Source organism: Homarus americanus, unplaced genomic scaffold, assembly GCF_018991925.1.
Source record: "Homarus americanus isolate GMGI-L3 unplaced genomic scaffold, GMGI_Hamer_2.0 scaffold30108, whole genome shotgun sequence".
Taxonomy (NCBI): Eukaryota; Metazoa; Arthropoda; class Malacostraca; order Decapoda; family Nephropidae; genus Homarus; species Homarus americanus.
Window position 1 is genome coordinate 6,898,972 of NW_024748109.1, and position 20,808 is coordinate 6,919,779.

The 20,808-nt window shown below is 40.6% G+C and overlaps 3 protein-coding genes across 6 annotated transcripts in view; all 3 read right to left on the reverse strand.

The window, feature by feature from the left end:
- The window catches only part of LOC121880197 (bifunctional peptidase and arginyl-hydroxylase JMJD5-like), a 65,602-nt gene that overhangs the window by 12,398 nt on the left and 32,396 nt on the right, over window positions 1-20,808 (reverse strand). The window lies entirely within an intron of this gene.
- On the reverse strand, window positions 90-14,785 carry LOC121880097. Its single transcript, XM_042387153.1, is given in 6 exon segments — window positions 90-2,310; window positions 2,500-2,845; window positions 4,471-4,590; window positions 11,744-12,239; window positions 12,241-12,875; window positions 14,762-14,785. Coding segments are annotated over 6 exon segments (2,175 nt in total). The 3' UTR covers window positions 90-1,756.
- Window positions 2,399-4,892, reverse strand: LOC121880199 (ceramide synthase 6-like). Its single transcript, XM_042387357.1, has 2 exons — window positions 4,471-4,892; window positions 2,399-2,845 (listed from the first exon to the last, which is right to left on the reverse strand). Exons 1-2 carry the CDS (start codon window positions 4,543-4,545, stop codon window positions 2,486-2,488), a joined length of 435 nt encoding a protein of 144 aa, XP_042243291.1. The 5' UTR covers window positions 4,546-4,892; the 3' UTR covers window positions 2,399-2,485.

The window sequence follows — 20,808 nt, forward strand, 5'->3', positions numbered from 1 at the left end:
ATTCGTATCACCGCCATACATAATACATTTTAAATAATAGTAAACAATGGTAACACTTCAGTTTTTTTAATGGATAAATAAACCGAAAGTAAAAAAAATATTTATTGTAAAATATCAGAATCATTACACTTACAACAATGACTAGAAGATCCGTTTAAAAAAATTTTGGTGTGGAAACATAAATTTACTGGAAACTATATATTATAAATGCTAACACTAGATAGCTACTAGGATTCTCGTGGGGGGGGGGGATAGCCTTCAGGATCTGGTAGGAAGGATTTGCACTTTTATTAGTATTATATTTTGTAACCGCATTATATAACACTTCATAAATATCTTACATTACAAAATAAACATTACTGGGTACAATGCTATTAATACTAAGACTCTGTATATTGTGGAAACTTTTTAAATATTAGGAATGTTTGTTAAGAGTCCGGAAAATGTCACAGGAAAAAAGTTATAATTTGGGTTAGGAAAAGTCATAGGATATAGACAATTATTTTAAATACGTTATGTTCGGTAATGTTGTTAGGTTAGGTTAGGTTAGGTTAGGTTAGGCTAAAGGTAGGGTAGGTTAAGTAAGGATAGGCTAGGTTAGATAAGGTCAGGATTAAGGTCAGCTTTGGTTAAATTAAGTAAGGTTAGGTTTGGAACTTTTCTCCTGCTAGTTTTTTGTACACTCTTAAGTTATAATACTATGGGAAGTACAGGAGCGTACAATAAAGATCATTACGTGTCGGAGTAAGGCGGACACTACAAGGCACAAACACAGTGTAAGTTGTCAGCGCTAATACCAAGTTGTAATTGGCCGTGTGGCGCGACACCAGTTTCCTACTCTGATCTTTCTGTGACACCTGAACTGCCTAATGGGTGGTATTCAGCAGTGACTTAAGTGATTAAATAATGTCTACTGTACAGTACATAGTTTTACCTAATTCAGTTTAAGTTTAGTGGAACTAAGTTTACCCTGTAGTGTAATTAAGTTTGGTATAATACAATACTGTACATATCTCTTCTTTAATGTGAAGTCCATCAGACTAGCTAAAGTGCAGTGCCTCTCTCCACCCACCAAGGCTCCAGCAATCATATGAGTTTGGTAAATTTTTTGACAACATTTTTGACATTAGAAGTACCAATAGAAGCTGTTACCTTAAGTCGGACTTTTGGTTGGGCCGGACTGGCTTAATCTGTATATAGTCCGACTTAGGGAAAATTTTCAGTACAACATTCACAAACAATGTTCAGGCCCAAATCGGCCACCAAAATCACATCCCCAGCAAGAAATAATACTCCTATATTTCACTGCTTTGGGGGGAAACAGTGAACAGTGAGATCCATCTGACAGTTTTAAGGGTATGTGAGTTGGTTCACCTGATGATTAGCGCCCAGTTTATTTCACTTTAGGATTAACCTCCCTGATGCTAACCTAAGCTAATCTAACCAAATTTAATCTAACATAAATATTATCTTAACCAAACCTAACCCTAAACTAACCTAATACCTCTAGACAGCATTATGTTGTTTTATCATCAAGTAAACAAAGCTGGGGGTTAATCCTGAGGTGATCCATGAAATATTACAGATCTCATAATGATCCGAACAACAAAAAACACATACGATAGGTAAAGTGGGAGTAAACAAATATATCTAATAATATATACAACAATTTCACGTGGCACAATATTAGGGATTTAAAAGTTCTGGCCAACACATTGTTAATCATCGTTTGTATTTGTGTTGACAAGTTACGGTGTTACTCTTGTTTCCTCTTGTCACAGCTACCTCTTGTGTTGTCATCCTCTGATAAGTCCTCACCATCTGAACGGACGTCCTCCAGAGACCCAACGCAGAGTTTCTTCATCAACACACCCCCTATCAGTACAGTCCATATAATATTCAACACCAATAAGCCTATTAGCAGACCCTTAAATAGGTAAGCTGCTGGCATCTGGATATAGGGAGTAGCATCGACAAATACACTGTACATGATCCAGAATGGGTACAAGTAATTACGAGTTATCAACCAGCTGATCAAAAACACAGCAAAAATGACATCTGTTAGTCTTTGTATACCAGCATACAAGAGCATCTTAGCAAATAATAAGGGAATGTCTACACACTCGTGGACGAAGAAAACGAGAGTCCCCACACGCACAAAGTTACACGTCCAAGAGAAGACCATGAGTAGTATAGTGAACATGTGGTGCAACATCATGTGTATTTTGTCTGCCACACTCCGGGCTGGTGTGTTGATCTGCATGAAGGAGCCGGCCGGTAATGTAGTACCACCACACGTCATCATCAATGCTGTGGTGAGGATGATTCTCCCAGCAAAGGTTAATATTCCATAACCAAGGTTTATAAAACATGATCGAGCAACCAAATATAAAGAGCAAAATATGACACAGTAAATTATACCCGCAGTCAATAAATTTGTCATGTTTTGTGGTGTGAGTAATCGCCTGCCGACGACGTAACCATCTCAACTTGTCTCACTGTCATGTGTCGAGGTGTCTGCAGCCTCCACAAGTTGTTTCGTTGAGGGTTTTAGTCCATACAGGCGATAAAAAGTCTCTAATGTTTTGCTGGGTGGAGGTGGATGAGGCCGTTTATTGGGTACGGCTGCAGCAAGTGCCAGAGGCTCCAGCACGAAGGGTTCGAGGAGGAAGAAGCGAAACAAGATGAAGCCAACACTGAGCAGCAGCGGGTAGACCCACACGTCGTGGAAGTTGGGGTACTGAAACTTGTTGCTGGGCTCTATGTTTTCCCACTGACGCCCAGACGGTAGCCAGAAGTCAGAACTCCAGAATAATGCAGAGAACTGATGCCACCAAATGCCAACCTAAAAAAATCGTTATATATTAGTCTTGGAGCTTCATATCTGTACAGTATATCCAAAATTCCATGAATTATATATATATATATATATATATATATATATATATATATATATATATATATATATATATATATATATATATATGAAACGGCATCATTCATAATGTAAATAAAGTTCATTGTACAGGACATTCTGTAGTCCAACAAAAATAGCAGCTATACAGTAGGTGGTTGTTTAGGAGAATTCATACATATCCAATATATATACATCTATGTACGTAGGTATGAGCGTATAATTATTTACAGATGTAGACGTCTTAACACTGCAGCACCGGAGTTTAACAAGCGTGTCATCCCGTCTTCAAGAGATACAAACAGCACCAAGAAAAGTGGACTCAAACTGATATGTAGTTTGATGATCTCACTAGGTCGCTAAGGTGCATACAAAATAACTCAAAGATAACACGGTGAGATAAGTGGTATTCGTCAGGTGAGAAACAAACCAGGAAATACTTCTACTTTTTTATATAATAACTCGAACAATCATCTATTTTCTACCAGGTGACTCGCTCTGTAGCACGAATCAGTAGCTGTGGATTCGGACTTACCTAGACTCTTATTTACAATTGTTATTAGTTTAAAATATTGGGCCTCGGGTGATATAAAGATATTTGTGAATAATTATCATGAATTCAGTCCTTCTTAAGTATAAAAAATGTAGTGCTGGGATTTACGATATGAATAAATGTCTTGTAATTTCATTCTCATTCGCCATTAACAGAACCATAATTAAAATCACCATGTGCTAAGTTGTGTTAAGTTACAGTAAGTTAACTGATGTTTTCTTAATTTATTCTTTAAAAAATATTAAATCTATAATTGGCTCATAGTTAACAAGAATGAGTCACCTGGTAAATTATGAAGTGGTTTATCATGAAATAGTCATTTTATCTGGAAGAACATGTCCAACTACTCAATGGTCTTAGGTAAGCAATATTACTTCGGGTACACACACACACACACACACACACACACACACACACACACAAAGGCGTTGCTTTAAAAATTACGCCAGAGAATATGATTACCATTTAAGGTAGGACAGTCACTCGCTGCGACGCAACTAGTCGAAGGGAACCATAATTCTCCACATGAACGACAAATCTTGCAGCTATCAAACTGGTCTGAGAACTTATTTTGAGAATTCCGAAGGTGGCCTCCCGAGACATAAAGAGTAATACTGAAATGTTTAACTCTTGAGGTAATAGCCATTCACTCTACAGCCAGGAACAAGCACCAAACTATCGTGAACCACCCAATGAATATTTGTAAATTCCGTCAAACTATTAGTAAACGTATCTCGTCATCGTCTTCAGTCGGCTAAGTGTTAATATCACCAACACTCACATGATGTTTGTCTTAAAAATTCTTATTCTTCTAGGCCACAACACTGCCATTGTTACGGTATTTTTAGTGTCCAGTTAATGTGTGAAGCAAGCCAGCGACTTTGTTGACCTACATACACACGCAAAGGGCACACATTCATTCTTAAGTCAACTCGATCAGTGTGCAGAGAGACTATAACAGTAAGAAGATGGATAAGAGTGAACAAGATTGAGGAAGACTTACCACAGTATTGTTGCTGATGTAGTGTAGAGTGGAAGGGCTGAGGAACACGTCCACGTACTGCTTCATCATGGCCATCTTGCCCTCAACCCACGGATCAGGTATGTAGCAGTTCTTCTTCAACTTCAAATAAAATTCTTCACACCGTCACAAAATTTCTCCAACTACCGTTATGACAGGACGGAACAAAAGCGTGTGAGGGTAAACGCGCGTACTGTCAGGCTTGATAGCACCTCTCTTACTAACGCACCCGGGCCAAACCAATACCCTTATCAATCTTCCACGTAACTCATAACTCTGCGGGCGAATGGTGTTGACTCTACCTTAATCAAAACACACCATCCCCTAACCACAGGCAATACACAGTACTATGACAAGACAGGAACCTTCCGCTCTTATTTTTTGTCAAACAGCAGAATTAATCAAAAAATGTGTGTGGGGGGGTTGTGTGTGGGGGGGTGTGGGGGGGTGTGTGGGGAGAGTAAACATTCTTATGTTTACCACTCCAGTTAGTTTGGGGATCGCTAGATTAGGCTCTCAGCTAATTTCATCTTAAGAGTAACTTTCCCAACGTTACCTAAGGGGTTGGGTTGAGTTAGGTTACGGTCTTTATTCTGAAGATGAAATAAGTTTGGAGATATTCTTCAGGTGATCCTTCAAAAAATAAACTTTATTTCCTCATCTATCTTATCAATTAGTCAAACATTAACACAAAGCTGCCATCGTCGAATTAAGTATCTAATAATAAAGTTAATTTTTTGGTATCACTTCAAGATTAACCACTCTAACGTTAACCTAACCAAAGTCTAACCTAACGCCATCCTAATTCTAACTTAACCTAACATCAAACTAACATTTAGCCCCCCAGGTAGCGTTAGGGTCTATATTCATCAAGTGAAATAAATTGGGAAATAATCTATAAAAAATAGGTTATTAATATTTAAATGCCATATACTCCATGAACGTGAAGTATTATATTCTGTTTCATGTTCGTAATACCTGTAATATTGTTTGTACTTACAGGTGTGCATAGACTTCATATGAACAGAGGAAGTGGTTGTGTCGCAAGAGATGTAAACACAACGATTACAACACCTTGAAGTCTCTATAGGAACCAGGAAATAATAATACTGCCGGGTCACAACACTCAGAGAGGGAATGATAGGAAAGGGTGAGAGATGAGAATCACCAACCCCAACCCAACCCAACCAACCAACCCTAACCTAACCTAAACTAATCTAACCCAACCTGGTCTGTGATTCTTGGTGCCATCCGCTCACTCTTCGATGTCACCAGTCCTCGCTAACTAGGATCACCAACCCAGGTAGTTAAGCCAGGGTCAGCAAGTCTCTCCCATCTCTCATATATTCAGTATATCCCACCCAGGCGGTTAAGTCTCCAAACAACTTTTTTTAATACATCCTTCAACTGTTCCGCGCGGTAATGGAATTTTAACCCTCCTCCTGGTCCTTCCCTTTATTTGAACCTCACAACTTAACCTCACAGTTTAATTTCATTATACCTGTCTGCTGTAGTTTGTGAACAAGTCATGCTCTTCATGTAAACTTTGGGCAAAACCTCGACCATGACGAAATGTGCCTTTGCATGAAGAGAAATGATGTTTATATGCGGGTTTTTTAGTATGCTACAACAAGACTATGGATTTGTCTCAGAATACGAGGCACCACGCCATCACCACAACACTTGACCCACACCACACTCCAGGATAAAGCCTAACACTATACACTTAGCTTGACAATTTCGTAACAATGAAACTAAGTGGTAGATTTATACTGTGTAACCATCTAAGTTACTGTTTCAGCCTTACATTGTCCACTGCAGGAGACATTATTCACTTCACGTTAAATGAATGGAAAGCATCCATACTACATCAATATTAATCGATGAGAGCATTATGTAAACGACGAACCATCAACGTTACCGGACCATGTAATGAGTAAAATTATATCAAGTTTCTTTAAAGCATTGTGGTCCCAGGCTACTGTGTGAGCCTCACGTCTCAACCAAGTAAGTTACAGGCTTCGGATTCACATTCCAATACTTTCGAGGTTCACACATCACGGAAAGAGTGGATTGACAATGCTGAGTGTACTAGTCGGAAATGTCCCCGACTGTACATAACCTCATCTGTGGGAGAAGCTACTACACCATCCTCTCCACAGCCTTTTGCCTCCACCTGAGATCCCTCATCCTCAAATTACTGTTCGACAACCAGCCCATACAATCCTATACTGATCGCTTTAGGAACAGCCCAATTCTAACCATTGTCAAAATTATCAACAACACGTAGGTAACTTATGTGTTCCCTCCCCGCCATTCTCACTTTTGTACTGTAACTGTGCTGAAATTCCTTGTTATATATTATACATGTACCGCTTGTGTCACCTGATTGATAAATAATATTTATCAATCAGGTGATCCACTCCGTAATTATGTAACTTTCATCATGTTTATTATATATTTTCTGCCTTTTGACGGGCCAATTTTTGTATTGTTATTATTCACACACACACACACACACACACACACACACACACACACACACACACACACACACACACCACCCACTTGTACTTCAACCTTTGTCTCGGCTCTCTTACACAAAGTTTACAACAGTAGACGATGATCAAAATGATACTATCAATATAACATAGACAACAAGCTACTGCTGTGTCTTGCCCATCACAACAAGATGAAGTATTTATGTCAAGTAAAGGAATAGAAATAAAAATTCAGATGCAGCGGAGCAATAATTTAATGAAACATGAATGATATAAAAAAAAAAATGACTAGAACACTGGCAACCTTACATCATCAGGAACCACAAATGACTTTACTACAATTTATTTTATCATTATTCTTTTGCATCTATAAACAGACAAATCTTTTATTTTAATTATAGAATTTTATCCAAACATATATATACAATGTAAATATTTCTCTGCCTAGAAGTGTTAATATTCCAGATATATTTTGACAATTTCAGTAACATTTAACGATTTACTGAAAGATTAGCCATCCAGGTTTATTGTATCTGATGAATAAATACCCTAATTGCTATCTGGGGGTTAGGTTAGCATTAGAGTGATCATCATAAGTGTAATAAGCAGGAGGGCTAATCTTCAGGTCATCTCACTTAACAATAAAAACATTACTAAGTTCTTCTGCGCTTGTCACTTGTGATTTTCAACTTAATAGTTAATAAGGTTCAAGCCACTTCGGTAATCTAACAACCGTGAGATTTTGGATGTCTTCGTTCACCTCTCAGACGGCATCACTACAGTACAGGGTGTCTCATGAGTCGCGTGCACATGTACAGGGTGTATCATAGATTGCTCTCACATATACAGTGTGTCTCATTGGTTAAACACCCTAACGCTTAACTGGTGGGTTAGGTTAGGTCAAATTAGGTTAGTTTAGGCCAGGATAGGTCAAGGTCAAGCTAGGTTAGTTTAGGTCAGGTTTGGTCGAGTTAAATTACATTCGTTAAGGTTTGGTCAACTTAGGATAGATTAGGTTAGGTCAGTTTAGGTCAGGTTCGGTCAAGTTTAGGTTAGGGTCGGTCAAGGTTAGGTTAAATCGTGAGGCTAGGTTTGCTTGGGTCAAGTTTAAATTTAGGTTAGGTCTGCATTGGGGTGATTAATCTTAAGATGATCCACAGACGTATTTAAGACCTTCCCTTGTCTTTAGTTATAATATAATCCCATTAATAACAACTAACATCTGTCTCAATTACAGGGAGATGACACTCAGTATCAGTCAGGTCAGTAAAACATACATACATACACACCAAAACGCACCACTATCACCATATGTTGCATGGCTATGGGGTCAATATGAGTCACGGAACACGATGTAAACAGTGAAGTCAATCTCGAGGTAAACAGTGAAGTCAATCTCGAGGTAAACAGTAAAGTCAATCTCGATGTAAACAGTGAAGTCAATCTCGAGGTAAACAGTAAAGTCAATCTCGAGGTAAACAGTAAAGTCAATCCCGAGGTAAACAGTGAAGTCAATCCCGAGGCAAACAGTACATCACAGACTTCATTCTCAAATATGTAAACACCACAAGTGCTTTAACTACACCCTATTAACTAGCTAAACTACCACTAACTATCTTTACTTCTGACAAAAAGTTTGAGCAAGAAAGAGTTTTCAAAAAAGTGAAAAAGGAATAATGATAAAGTGTAAAAAAAAAATATTTATTATCAAGCCATCAGCGGGAAGTGTGACGTCAACAAGCGCTTGTGTTTACTAGTGGATGCGTGCCCTTCACATCACCTGCCCACACCTTCCTTCCATCACCTGCCCACGCCTTCCCTCCATCACCTGCCCACACCTTCCCTCCATCACCATCCCACACCTTCCCTCCATCACCTGCCCACACCTTCCCTCCATCACCTGCCCACACCTTCCCTCCATCACCTGCCCACACCTTCCCTCCATCACCATCCCACACCTCACTTCAACATCTCATCTTTCCACTGTGTTTTGCGTTTCATTCATTCGTTGATAATACACCAAATAACATTTTTTTCTGAAGTCAATTAACTCGAAGAAAAACTTATAACACACTATAACTACATCATTATAAAGTAAACATCAAAGAACCTCACAGAAACACATAGGATAGGTTAGGATAGGATAGGTTAGGATAGGATGGATTAGGTTAGGTAAGGATAAAGGAGTATTCCTGATATCACCTGCCCCCCCACTACGTATCAGGAGGAACTGATATGGCAGGACGCACCAATTTTATACACAAGGTGGACTACTGGTCAGTGTAGACGACGATCACTATATAAACCAGTGACCATCGACCTTATAAAAGTCTATTACCCATCTAGTACAGGGTGATCCAGAGGCCCGAGTGCCATAGAAGGTATTGTTATTCTTAAAGCTAATTAAACACATTACTTTAAGGATGGTTTGTATAAGAAGGTACAAATATTACTCTCTCTCTCTTTCTCCTTTCGTTCTCATACTCTCTCTCTCTCTCTCCTTTATTTTCTTTCTCTCTCTCTCTTTTCTCTGTCTCTCTCTCGACAATAGACTTCTGGGACACCCTCTATGTTGGATTGCATTACTAATACACAATTATCATCAAGAATGGCACTAAAATCTCCTATAAGAGTCTCTACTTCAACAGGCATATATACTATTTCAAAAGTGATCTACCTTCTTATAGCTTTCCAAGATTCATTTTATTTTATTATTATTTTGGAATGTAAGGCGAAGTGAAGTTAAACTCCTCGAATAGGGTGAAAATTCATCTTTAAACGTAGTGATGGTGAGAGAGGGTGGGTGGGTGGGTGTGTGTGTGTGTGTACTGGCCTGGAGCACCACCACCACCCTTACTCACTACACCACTACACATAACAATAATTATTCCTCTTAAAACAGAGTAAAGGTCAAATTTGCCCTCACCACTTCTTCTATCCACACTTCTATTCAGTTTTATTTCACACTCTTGACTGACTTTAATCACTTTCTCTTCCTCTCCTTCCTTACGTAAAATCACTATGTCATTCTTCCATTTTCCATAAACATTCTCTTCACGCATTCTCATTCCAGGAATCATTCAATTTTACCTTCTTTCTTTTACGTGGAAAAGTCACTATACTCTCACCTGGTCTCATTCATATACCTTGTTCTGAATCACTTGGGTATCAGCCCCAATAGATTATTTCATCAGATAATTAAACACCCAATTGCTACCTGGGGTTGGGTTGGGTTGGGTTGGGTTGGGTTGGGTTGGGTTGGATTAGCGTGAGGGTGTTTAATCATCAGGTGAAATAAGCTAAAGGAGCTAATCTTGAGGTGATCCATCTGTTGTATCCAAGGCACCAACAACTCTCAAAGCTCCCCCACTTTCACTCACTGGCCAACTCTCTGAAGGCTGCTCCACTCTCGGCCAAGTCCACTCCCATTCACACCGTTCACATCGTCCCACATTTTACACAACTTAAAAAAACAGAACTTTTCCATCTTTTCTATTTAAATCTAACCAAACAAATAACTCTGTCCACTTTTCACACCTTTATATACCGTCTATATACTGTAGATATATATAAAGTTTCATAAATACTTTTCAAAATGATGTTTACGTTGTTAGTATAAAAGTTATACGTTGTTAACTACACAAACCCGTATAGTTTAGCTGTTGTGGTTAACTTCCCATCTCGTCTACCCGCGTTATTTTGGACTGATAATGGCTACTTTATGTATTTATGTCTTCTCTAACCTAACCTAACCTCATGTTATGTCTATTCAGTAAACAAAACATTAATTTATTTTAAAGGAATAAATAGCACAGAGTATATGGTTTGGTTAGGTTAGGTTAAGTTTGGGTTAAATTAGATTACATTACGTTAAGGAATCACAAGACAATCTTCAGATAATATGAATCAATGATCATTAAGTCATAAGAGATTTGGGGTATAAATACAGTATGTTATATTTTCAGAGTAAACAAAAATTGAAAAATAATCTATAAATAAATAAATGAGAAGCCTGCAGGTGTAGACGAAATGGGAGAACACCGCCGTTGAGGACCATTGGCGCCAGCGAGTCCCAAGTGTTACTGCAGAAGAAACATGAGTGACAAGTTTGTTACATGATGTTCATGCGTCACAGTCTGGCTCTGCTTCCTCTTGGCCTCATGACAGCAAACAAGTCACGGATCACATGACAGCAAACAAGTCACGGATCACATGACGGCAAACAAGTCACGGATCACATGACAGCAAACAAGTCACGGATCACATGACTGCAAACAAGTCACGGATCACATGACTGCAAACAAGTCACGGATCACATGACTGCAAACAAGTCACGGATCACATGACTAACCTCTAGCTTATTTCACCTTAATATTAACCACCCTAACGCTAATCTAACTTTACCTAACCAAGTAGCGTTAAGGTGTTTAATCGTTGTGAAATAAGGTAAAGGTGAATCTTCAGGTGATTCCATGTTACCTCATCTATAAGTTATAGTAGTTTGTGGATGTTTTTTTAAGCATATACCAGCTAAGACACTAAGAGTTAGAATACTCACTCTCGTCTCCTAAGTTACAGCAAAATATAAAAACGACTTGGTGATGTTTTAAGAGTTGAGACATCTAATGAGGTTGTCCAGTTAGGGGTGATTAACGTCACTAACTCTTCCTTTCATTATCTTGCCAATTTCTCACAACATTCATACAGTATTTCATTTCATTCATCACTTTATACATAATGATTCTTCGTTATCAATCGGACTTGCTGATATTATTGACTTCCGCGTCAGAACTCGATATTTCTTCACCAGGACGACCTACAGTCTTGTAGGTTACCGGCCATAGTTTGCGAGCCACGATGGCCAGAATGAGCGCCGTCCACACCAGGTCGATCACCAACACACCCAACAGCAAACCCATGAACAGGTAGGCAGACGGCATGAACATGTAGGTGGTGGCCTCGAAGAATACACTGCCGATCACCCATACGGGGTACATGTAGCAGCGCATCACCAGCCACACCGCCAGGAACACAATAAAGAGAACGTCAGCCACACGGTTCATACCGGCCTGCAGGCAGAGCTTGGTGGCCAGGAGCGGCACGTCAGAACACTCGTGCACCACCAGCACCACACTACCCACACGGACGAAGTTGCACGTCCACGAAAACACCATAAGAAGGATGGTGAAGATGTGGTGCAATAAATACTGAAGGCGAGCAGACATTTTAAGGCCAGGCTTAGAGAATGATGAAGGTGGTGGACCAGTAGTAAGCGAGATACAACATATAATACCACCAGAGGTCATCGTCAAGACTGTGGTGCGGGTAACCCTCCCAACACAAGGTGATGTTCCACAGCCACGGTTTACTGTACATGATAGGGAGGCCCAGTGCGGTGAACGCCACATGACACAAAAAGTCATAGGAACAGTCCACGAACTTGTCGTACTTGGTGGAGCGGGTGTGGGCGTGGCGACGACGGAGCCACCTCTCAACCTGACGCTCTGACATGCGGCTATCTTCACATGCCTGCTTCACCACCGCTCTGGGCACTGTCACCTTATACTGCCGGTACACTGCCTCTAATACACTGTTGGCCACTGGAGGAGCAGGTCGCCAGTTGGTGATAGCCGCAGCCTGAGCAAAGAGGGAGAAGACGTATGGCTCCAGGAAGAAGCAGCGGACAATAATGAGTACAATACTAAACAACCAAGGATAGAGCCACACATGGTAAAAGTTGGGGAAGGTAAAGTGTTCAGTGTTGCGAAGATCGTCCCAGGTGATGCCAGCAGGGAGCCAGAAGTGTGCGCGCCACAGGCTGGAGCTCCACCCTTCCCACCACCACTGTCCCGCCTGTAACAATGCGTAAATTAGCTCAGCACTACACTACACTATACACTACACAACACTACACTACACTACACTACACTATACAATATACACTACACTACACTACCTAAATAACACCAATATACAACATTCATTTTCAATATTAATTATATACACAAGCTCAGGTATTATGTGAGTAAGTAACAACATGAAGACAGAACCACCATGCAGCGATACTGTGGTGTGTCACAAGCTGGACCTAAGTCAAGAATTTGTTTAACTACTAGCGTCACTACTTTGCTGTGACCGCAGGACAAGAACAGTGTGTTTACTTCATAATACAAAGCGATATATTAACTAAGGTCACAGGAGACGTTGAGGATAACACTGCCATCGTAAATAAACAAAACGTGTCCAGGCGTCCGAGAAGTTTAAGTTGAGAGTGTACAGTTATGAACAAAATCCCCTGAACACTTGGCATATACTTCTGGGTCATATATTGATGTGTTTATATCTAATAACGCTGCTTTTCGTCATACGTCAGAACCACAAAATGTAAGAACAACACTCTTTAATACAGCGAAAAAGGAAAATACCTAAAAATTCCGATCCCTTCACCAGATGATCCTCAAGTATTTACTGCACCTGATACCGCCAAGTGTCTGGGGAATTTGGTCCGCATCTGTACCTGTAACTGCACCTGTATCTGTACCTCTATTGTACCTGTATCTGTAACTGTATCTGTAACTGTACCTCTATTGTACCTGTATCTGTACCTGTACCTTAGTTATACTACATAATGCGTGGTTAGTTATACTATATAATGCGTGGTTAGTTATACTACATAATGCGTGGTTAGTTATACTACATAATGCGTGGTTAGTTATACTACATAATGCATGGTTGATTATACTACATAATGCATGGTTAGTTATACTACATCATGCGTGGTTAGTTATACTACATAATGCGTGGTTAGTTATACTACATAATGCAGTTCGTTATACTACATAATGCGTGGTTAGTTATACTACATAATGCATGGTTGATTATACTACATAATGCATGGTTAGTTATACTACATCATGCGTGGTTAGTTATACTACATAATGCGTGGTTAGTTATACTACATAATGCAGTTCGTTATACTACATCATGCGTGGTTAGTTATACTACATAATGCTTGGTTAGTTATACTACATAATGCAGTTCGTTATACTACATAATGCGTGGTTAGTTATACTACATAATGCATGGTTGATTATACTACATAATGCATGGTTGATTATACTACATAATGCATGGTTGATTATACTACATAATGCGCGGTTACTTATACTACGTAGTGCATAGTTAATTATTCTACATAATACCTGGTTATTTATACTACATAAAAATACAAAATACCTGGATAGTTTTGCTACATAATACATAGATATACTACATTATGCTTGGTTAGTAACACACACACACACACACACACACACACACACACACACACACACACACACACACACACACACACACACACACACACACACACACACACACACACACACACACAACTAATATATCGTTAAATAAAAGATGAACAATCAATGACTGATGATTGTTTAAATTGTGTGAAATTGTGCATGTATGTGTTTAAGTATATGTGCGTAGTGTGTGCATGTGGCTGTGTGTGTGTGTGTGTGTGTTTCTAATAAATAACTACAGGCGATACATGAGTTATTAAATGACGTCATCATCACACTGTTACACCTGCCATGTTAGCTTGTGGACACATGCACATTACACGCAGCAAGCAATGGACACTTACCTGAAGGTGTGGTGAGGGAAGCAGGTGACAGAGTGGGTGCAGGAGGAGGGTAGACTGGTGATGGGTGGAGTCATTTTCCCGTCCACCTTACAATGTTCTGTTGGTAGTGTAGAGCACAACATACCCGAGCACTGGGTAAAAACACCATTATATTGTTGATGTGTCAAGTGAAATCCAATAATTCGGATAAGAATCATGGTGGTCAAGCATCGCAACTTCTTGTCTGAGCAGCGCAAGACGTGCCGCTACTAGTGATTCATGCTGTCCTTGCCTCACACTACCAAGCGGTTGAGCATGTCAATTGAACATGTTTGCCTTCCTTATGCACTACATAAAAGCGATGCATATCTTGAGCACGTAATCATAGGTGTAGCAGTATATATGTTTAAGTGTTTGCGCAGCGGCAGATGGGAGAATAAACAGAAAAAAATAATATCCAAATATGGAGAGGGCGCGGTGTGGAGCGGGTCGTAATCAGCTTCCACCAACAAGAAGCTACAGTGAGGTTTTAAGCAGGTCAACAAGTGGCACCCCGAGCTAGCACCAGGTAATATCATGTTAACTAACGAAGTGGGGTGTCCACTATGGGAGATGCCTATATAAAAAACAACCATTCCTCCTCCCTCACCAACACCTGTACACACTCACAAGTATAATTCAACAAAAAATACACATTACATTGGAATATATAAGTTTGGTTTTGTATATAAATCCGAACTTTCTTTTCTTTGGGTTGATTTTATTACGATTTAAGATCACGTGAAGATTAATCACCCCTAACTTATTCCACTTGATGACTAAAACACTAACTCTACCTGGGGGAAAAGTTAGGTTAAGTCAGGTTGTTTACGATTAAGATGAAAGAAGTCAGGATGAATTTATTAATCTCCAGTCCAAAAAACGGCATGAATGTGAACGCAACATCACCCCCTCCCTCCCTCGAGTGTTTGTGTTGATGCATCGGTGAAACACATTGCCTTCCTCTGCCCACCATATCTACCTGGGGAGGGACCTTTGTGATGCAGCAATTCTTCCTATCATCCCTCACCCCTCCAAGTCCTTCCCGCCCCTCACCCCTCCTCCAACGCCCCTCACCCCTCTAAAGTCCCTTCCGCCCTTCACCACCTCCTCCAACGCCCCTCACCCCCTCTAAAGTCCCTTCCCGCCCCTCACCACCTCCTCCAACGCCCCTCACCCCCTCTTCCTATACCCCTACCCTTATCAATACCTAATGTAGCTTAAATTACCTGACTAATTTAGAAGTTAATAATCCCCAAAATATTATAGATAGAACACGCTGGTTTTATTATACTGAAATAACAAAAAATAACAACAATTCTTCTCCTCTTACTACACTTCCACATATACAACGAGTTTTATCTAAAATATTTATTGAAGTTATTAAAGTTTTGAAATGGGTCAAACAATTCATGGACTCAATACATTATATTCTGCCCTTTACTATAGCGCGTTTCTTCCTCAGCTGAAAAAACGCACTATACCAAGCTCTTCTGGTGATTAATATAGATACATCACGTAAAAAAATACACGAGGTTTTCCAAATTTTCCCTCAAAAGGTCAAAAAAAAAAAAATATCGGGGTCTTCAAGTTATCGCATAAGAATATAAGAATTAACAGTATTAGACCATATGAAGCATTAGTCAACCCTGATCACTCGTATACCTGAAGCATCCCAATGTGTTCCAATTAATTATGGTATTTGGTAACTGGTTCAAACTCACCCTCTTGTAAAATTTGAGTTAAATACATGATGCATTACAGGTTCTACGGATGTATTTCAACACTAAATCCAATATTTCCAATTTGTATTTAAATATCTGTCAAATACATTTCTAAAATTATGTATGAATTTAGGTCCAAACCTTTTAAAACAAATTTGTTGCTTGTCCAGCGGAGGTTTAGGAGTAAGGTAAGGTAAGGTAGGTAAGGTAGGGTAAGGTAAGGTGGGTAAGGGTAGGGTAAGGGTAAGGTGGAGGAGAGTGAGTGGGAGGGTAGGGTAGGGCAAGTAGGGGTAGGGGTAAAGGTAAGGTAAGGTAAGGTAAGGTGAGGAGGGAGTGAGGGGTAAGGTAGGGGTAGGGTAGGGTAGGGAGTAGGGTAGGGTAGAGGGAGTAGGGGTAGGGTAGGGTAGGAGTGAGGAGGGTAAGGTAAGGTAGGGTGGGGTAGGGGTAGGGTAGGGTAGGGTAGGGTGGAGGGGTGGGTAGGTAGGGGTAGGGTAGGGGCAGGGGTAGGGGTAAGGTAAGGTAAGGTAAGGTAAGGTAAGGGTGGGGTAAGGTGGGTAAGGGGGGTAAGGTAGGGTAGGTAGGGTGGGTAGGGTGGGGTAGGGGTAGGGTGGGGGTGGGGTGGGGTGGGGGTGCAGTAGGGGTAGGGTAGGGTAGGGAGTAGGTAAGGTAAGGTAGGGTAAGGTAAGGTAGGGTAGGGTAAGGGTAGGGTCGGGTAGGGGTAGGGTAGGGTAGGGTGGGTAGGGTAGGGTAAGGTAAGGTAAGGTAGGGGTAAGGTAAGGTAGGTGGGGTAAGGTAGGGGTAAGGTAGGTGGGTAGGGTGGGGTAGGGTGGAGTAGGGTAGGGTAGGGTGGGGTGGGGTAGGGGTAGGGTAGGGTAGGGTACAGTAGGGTGGGAAGGGTGGGTAGGATAGGGTAGGGGTAGGGTAGGTGGGGTAGGGTGGGGTAAGGTAAGTAAGGTACGGTAGGGAAGGTACGGTAGGGTAGGGAAGGGTTAGATCAAGTTAGGTTAGCTTAGGTTAGGTTAGGTTAGGTTAGGTTAGGTTAGGTTACCATCAACATTCACTATACTGTACACATTGTAAACACTTTAACGCTACCTAAGGGTTAGAGTCGGGTAGGATAAGGTACAGTGAATTAACCCCTTGAGTACGATGCTGACACAAAGTACAATGAATACACCCTTGAGTACGTCACCACCATTGAGTACGATGAACTAACGATCTAAACTCAAGAGTAGGTTATCGTGAGTTATCTTAATCCCTTGTGTATGATATCTTAGCGCTTTGAGTGGGTGTAAACCGATTGCTCTGAGTAGAATGACTTTGTACTTGGGGAGGAAGCAGCATCCTATTAAAGGGGTTAAGCCAGGTAGACATGATGGAGGGCTGGTGAGGGCTGGTGAGGGCTAGTGAGGGCTGGTGAGGGCTGGGGAGGGTGAGGAGGGGGCGATGAGGGCGTCAGATGGAACAATGAGAGGAGTGTACTGATAACTTATCTTCCTTATCATAACCGTGATCAGAGCGCCACTTTCTCTCCTTGTGGTGAAGTCAGAAAACACCCCACCCCCGACATCATCGACCCCCCCAGTATTTCTCACACACATACAACTAATTAAATACTTTCACTTAAGACTTAGAAATAAATATAAGTCGAAAAAAATAAACCATTACCTGTCTAGTTCATAGTTTGTATTAATGGTTATATATATATATATATATATATATATATATATATATATATATATATATATATATATATATATATATATATATATATATATATATATATATAATGCTCTAAGACTTTCAATTATAGAGGGAAGTCTTGATGTGTTCTCTAGGTGGGAAGATTACTGGATCAGATATGTATGTATGTGTGTCTGTGTGTGTGTGTGTTTGGACCCCTAGTGAGTATGTGTGCATGGACCCCCTAGTCAGAGTGTGCATGTGGACCCCTAGTCAGGTGTGTGTGTGTTTGTTTTGGACCCCTAGTGAGATTATGTGTGGACCCCCTAGTCAGAGGTGTGTGTGTGTGTGTGTGTGTGTGTGTGTGTGTGTGTGTGTGTGTTTGGACCCCTAGTGAGTATGTGTGTGTGTGGACCCAGTCAGAGTGTGTGTGTGTGTGTGTGTTTGTGTTTGGACCCCTAGTCAGAGGTGTGTGTGTGTGTGTGTATGATGTGTGTGTGTGTGTGTGTGTGTGTATGTGTGTCTGGTCCACTACTCTCTAATGTTCATGACAACCATATAAATCACCTTAAGATTAGCCCCAGCTTATTTCACCTTAAGATTAGCCAGCTTATTTCACCTTAAGATTAGTCCAGCTTATTTCACCTTATTAGTCCCCCAGCTTATTTCACCTTAAGATTAGCCCAGCTTATTTCACCTTAAGATTAGCCCCAGCTTATTTCACCTTAAGATTAGTCCCCAGCTTATTTCACCTTATTAGTCCCCAGCTTATTTCACCTTAAGATTAGCCCAGCTTATTTCACCTTAGATTTCCCCCAGCTTATTTCACCTTATTAGTCCCCAGCTTATTTCACCTTAAGATTGGCCCCTCCAGCCCTCTCCCTTCCCCAGATAGCATGAATTTATTGACTCAATCATCCAATGAACTATATACAGGGTTGCCTAATCTCAAGGTGATACGATTTCTCCACACACACACACACACACACACACACACACACACACACACACACACACACACACACACACACACACACACACACACACGTACGTCACATGAGTTCCCAGTGTTGTAGTCAGTGTGATAAAGTATGCATGAAGCCAAGTGAGTCGATCTATCAGCTCTGGTGTGTACTGTAGGGTGAGCCATGTGCAAGAGTCACCTACCATCATGTAATAAGTATGTGTGATAGCCTTGGTAAAGAACAGGATACATTGTGTATGAAGCACTTGGATACCTAACCTAACCTAACCTAACCGCCCCGCTAGCTTATTTCACCTAAATGTGTAACCGCCCTAACACTAAGCTAACTTAACCTAACCTAACCTAACTTCACCTCATCTAACCAAACTTCTCCACAACTTACCTAACCTAACTTCAACCCCCCCCCCCCAAATAGTGTTAGGGTGTTTAATCTTCAGGTTAAAGAGGACAATCGACGGTGTTTCTTTAGTATGTTTGTGCTGTATAAATCTTTACTAAATAAATTCACATCTATGTAACTGATGCTCCCCGCCCCTATACTTGACCGGGGTCACCTGAAGATTAAACGCCACCAGCTTATTTCAACTAATGATTAATCTACCCTAATTTAACCTAACCTATCCTAACTTAACCCTTTCGCCGCGTTTCATGCACTTGCCATTTTATTCCGGCTACCGCCAAACGATTTTATTCAGCTTCGAGTAATCTCCCGCTCCAAAAGGGCTAACCTAACCTACCCTAATTTAACCTAACTTAATCAAAGTTAACCTAACCTAACCAAAGCTAACCTCACCTCACCTAACCCCCCCCCCTCCACACACCAGGTAGTGTTAGAACATAAGGAGTCTGCAATAGGCCGGTTGGCCTGTGCATGGCAGCTCCTGTCGAGAGTTACTGCCACTCTCTATCATCCATGAATCTATCTAGCCTCCTTTTAAAACTTTCCAGCGTTCCAGCACTTACTACAAAGTTGCTAAGCTTGTTCCACTCGTCCACCACCCTATGTGTGAACCAGTTCCTTCCTATCTCCCTCCTAAACCTAAACTTATCCAACTTAAATCCGTTGCTCCGAGTCCTATCCTGCTCGGATATTATAAGAACTTTATCTATATCTCCTTTATTGATTCCTTTCACCCACTTAAATACTTATATCATATCTCCCCGCACTCTTCGTCTTTCTAGGGAATGCAAGTTTAGTTTCTTTAACCTATCCTGATATGGAAGGTTTCTAAGTCCCGGAATCATTTTCGTCATTCTTCGCTGCACCGACTCAAGTGAATTGATATCCATTCTATAATAAGGGCACCAGAACTGAACCACATAATCGAGGTGCGGCCTGACTAGCTCAAGATATAGTTGCAATATGACCTCTGCACTCTTATTACTTACACTTCTAGATATAAAACCCAATACTCTGTTTGCCTTATTTCGAACATTAACGCACTGTTTTCTAGGCCGTAGGTCCGGGCTTACAAGTACCCCTAAGTCTCTTTCACAATTCGACTTCTCTAGGTTGATGTTGTTAAGGCTGTATACATGGACAGTATTTGCTCTTCCAATAATAAGCACGCTGCACTTGCTGGTGTTGAATTTCATTTGCGGGGAGATATGATAGAAGTACTTTTTTAATCATCAGATAAAACAAACTAGGGTGGGGAACTTATTCTTCAACGAGACAAAACAAAACTAAACGAAGGAACTGTAATCATGCTTAAACAACTGAGTCTTATACAACCGAGTTTCATATAACAACTACCTGTA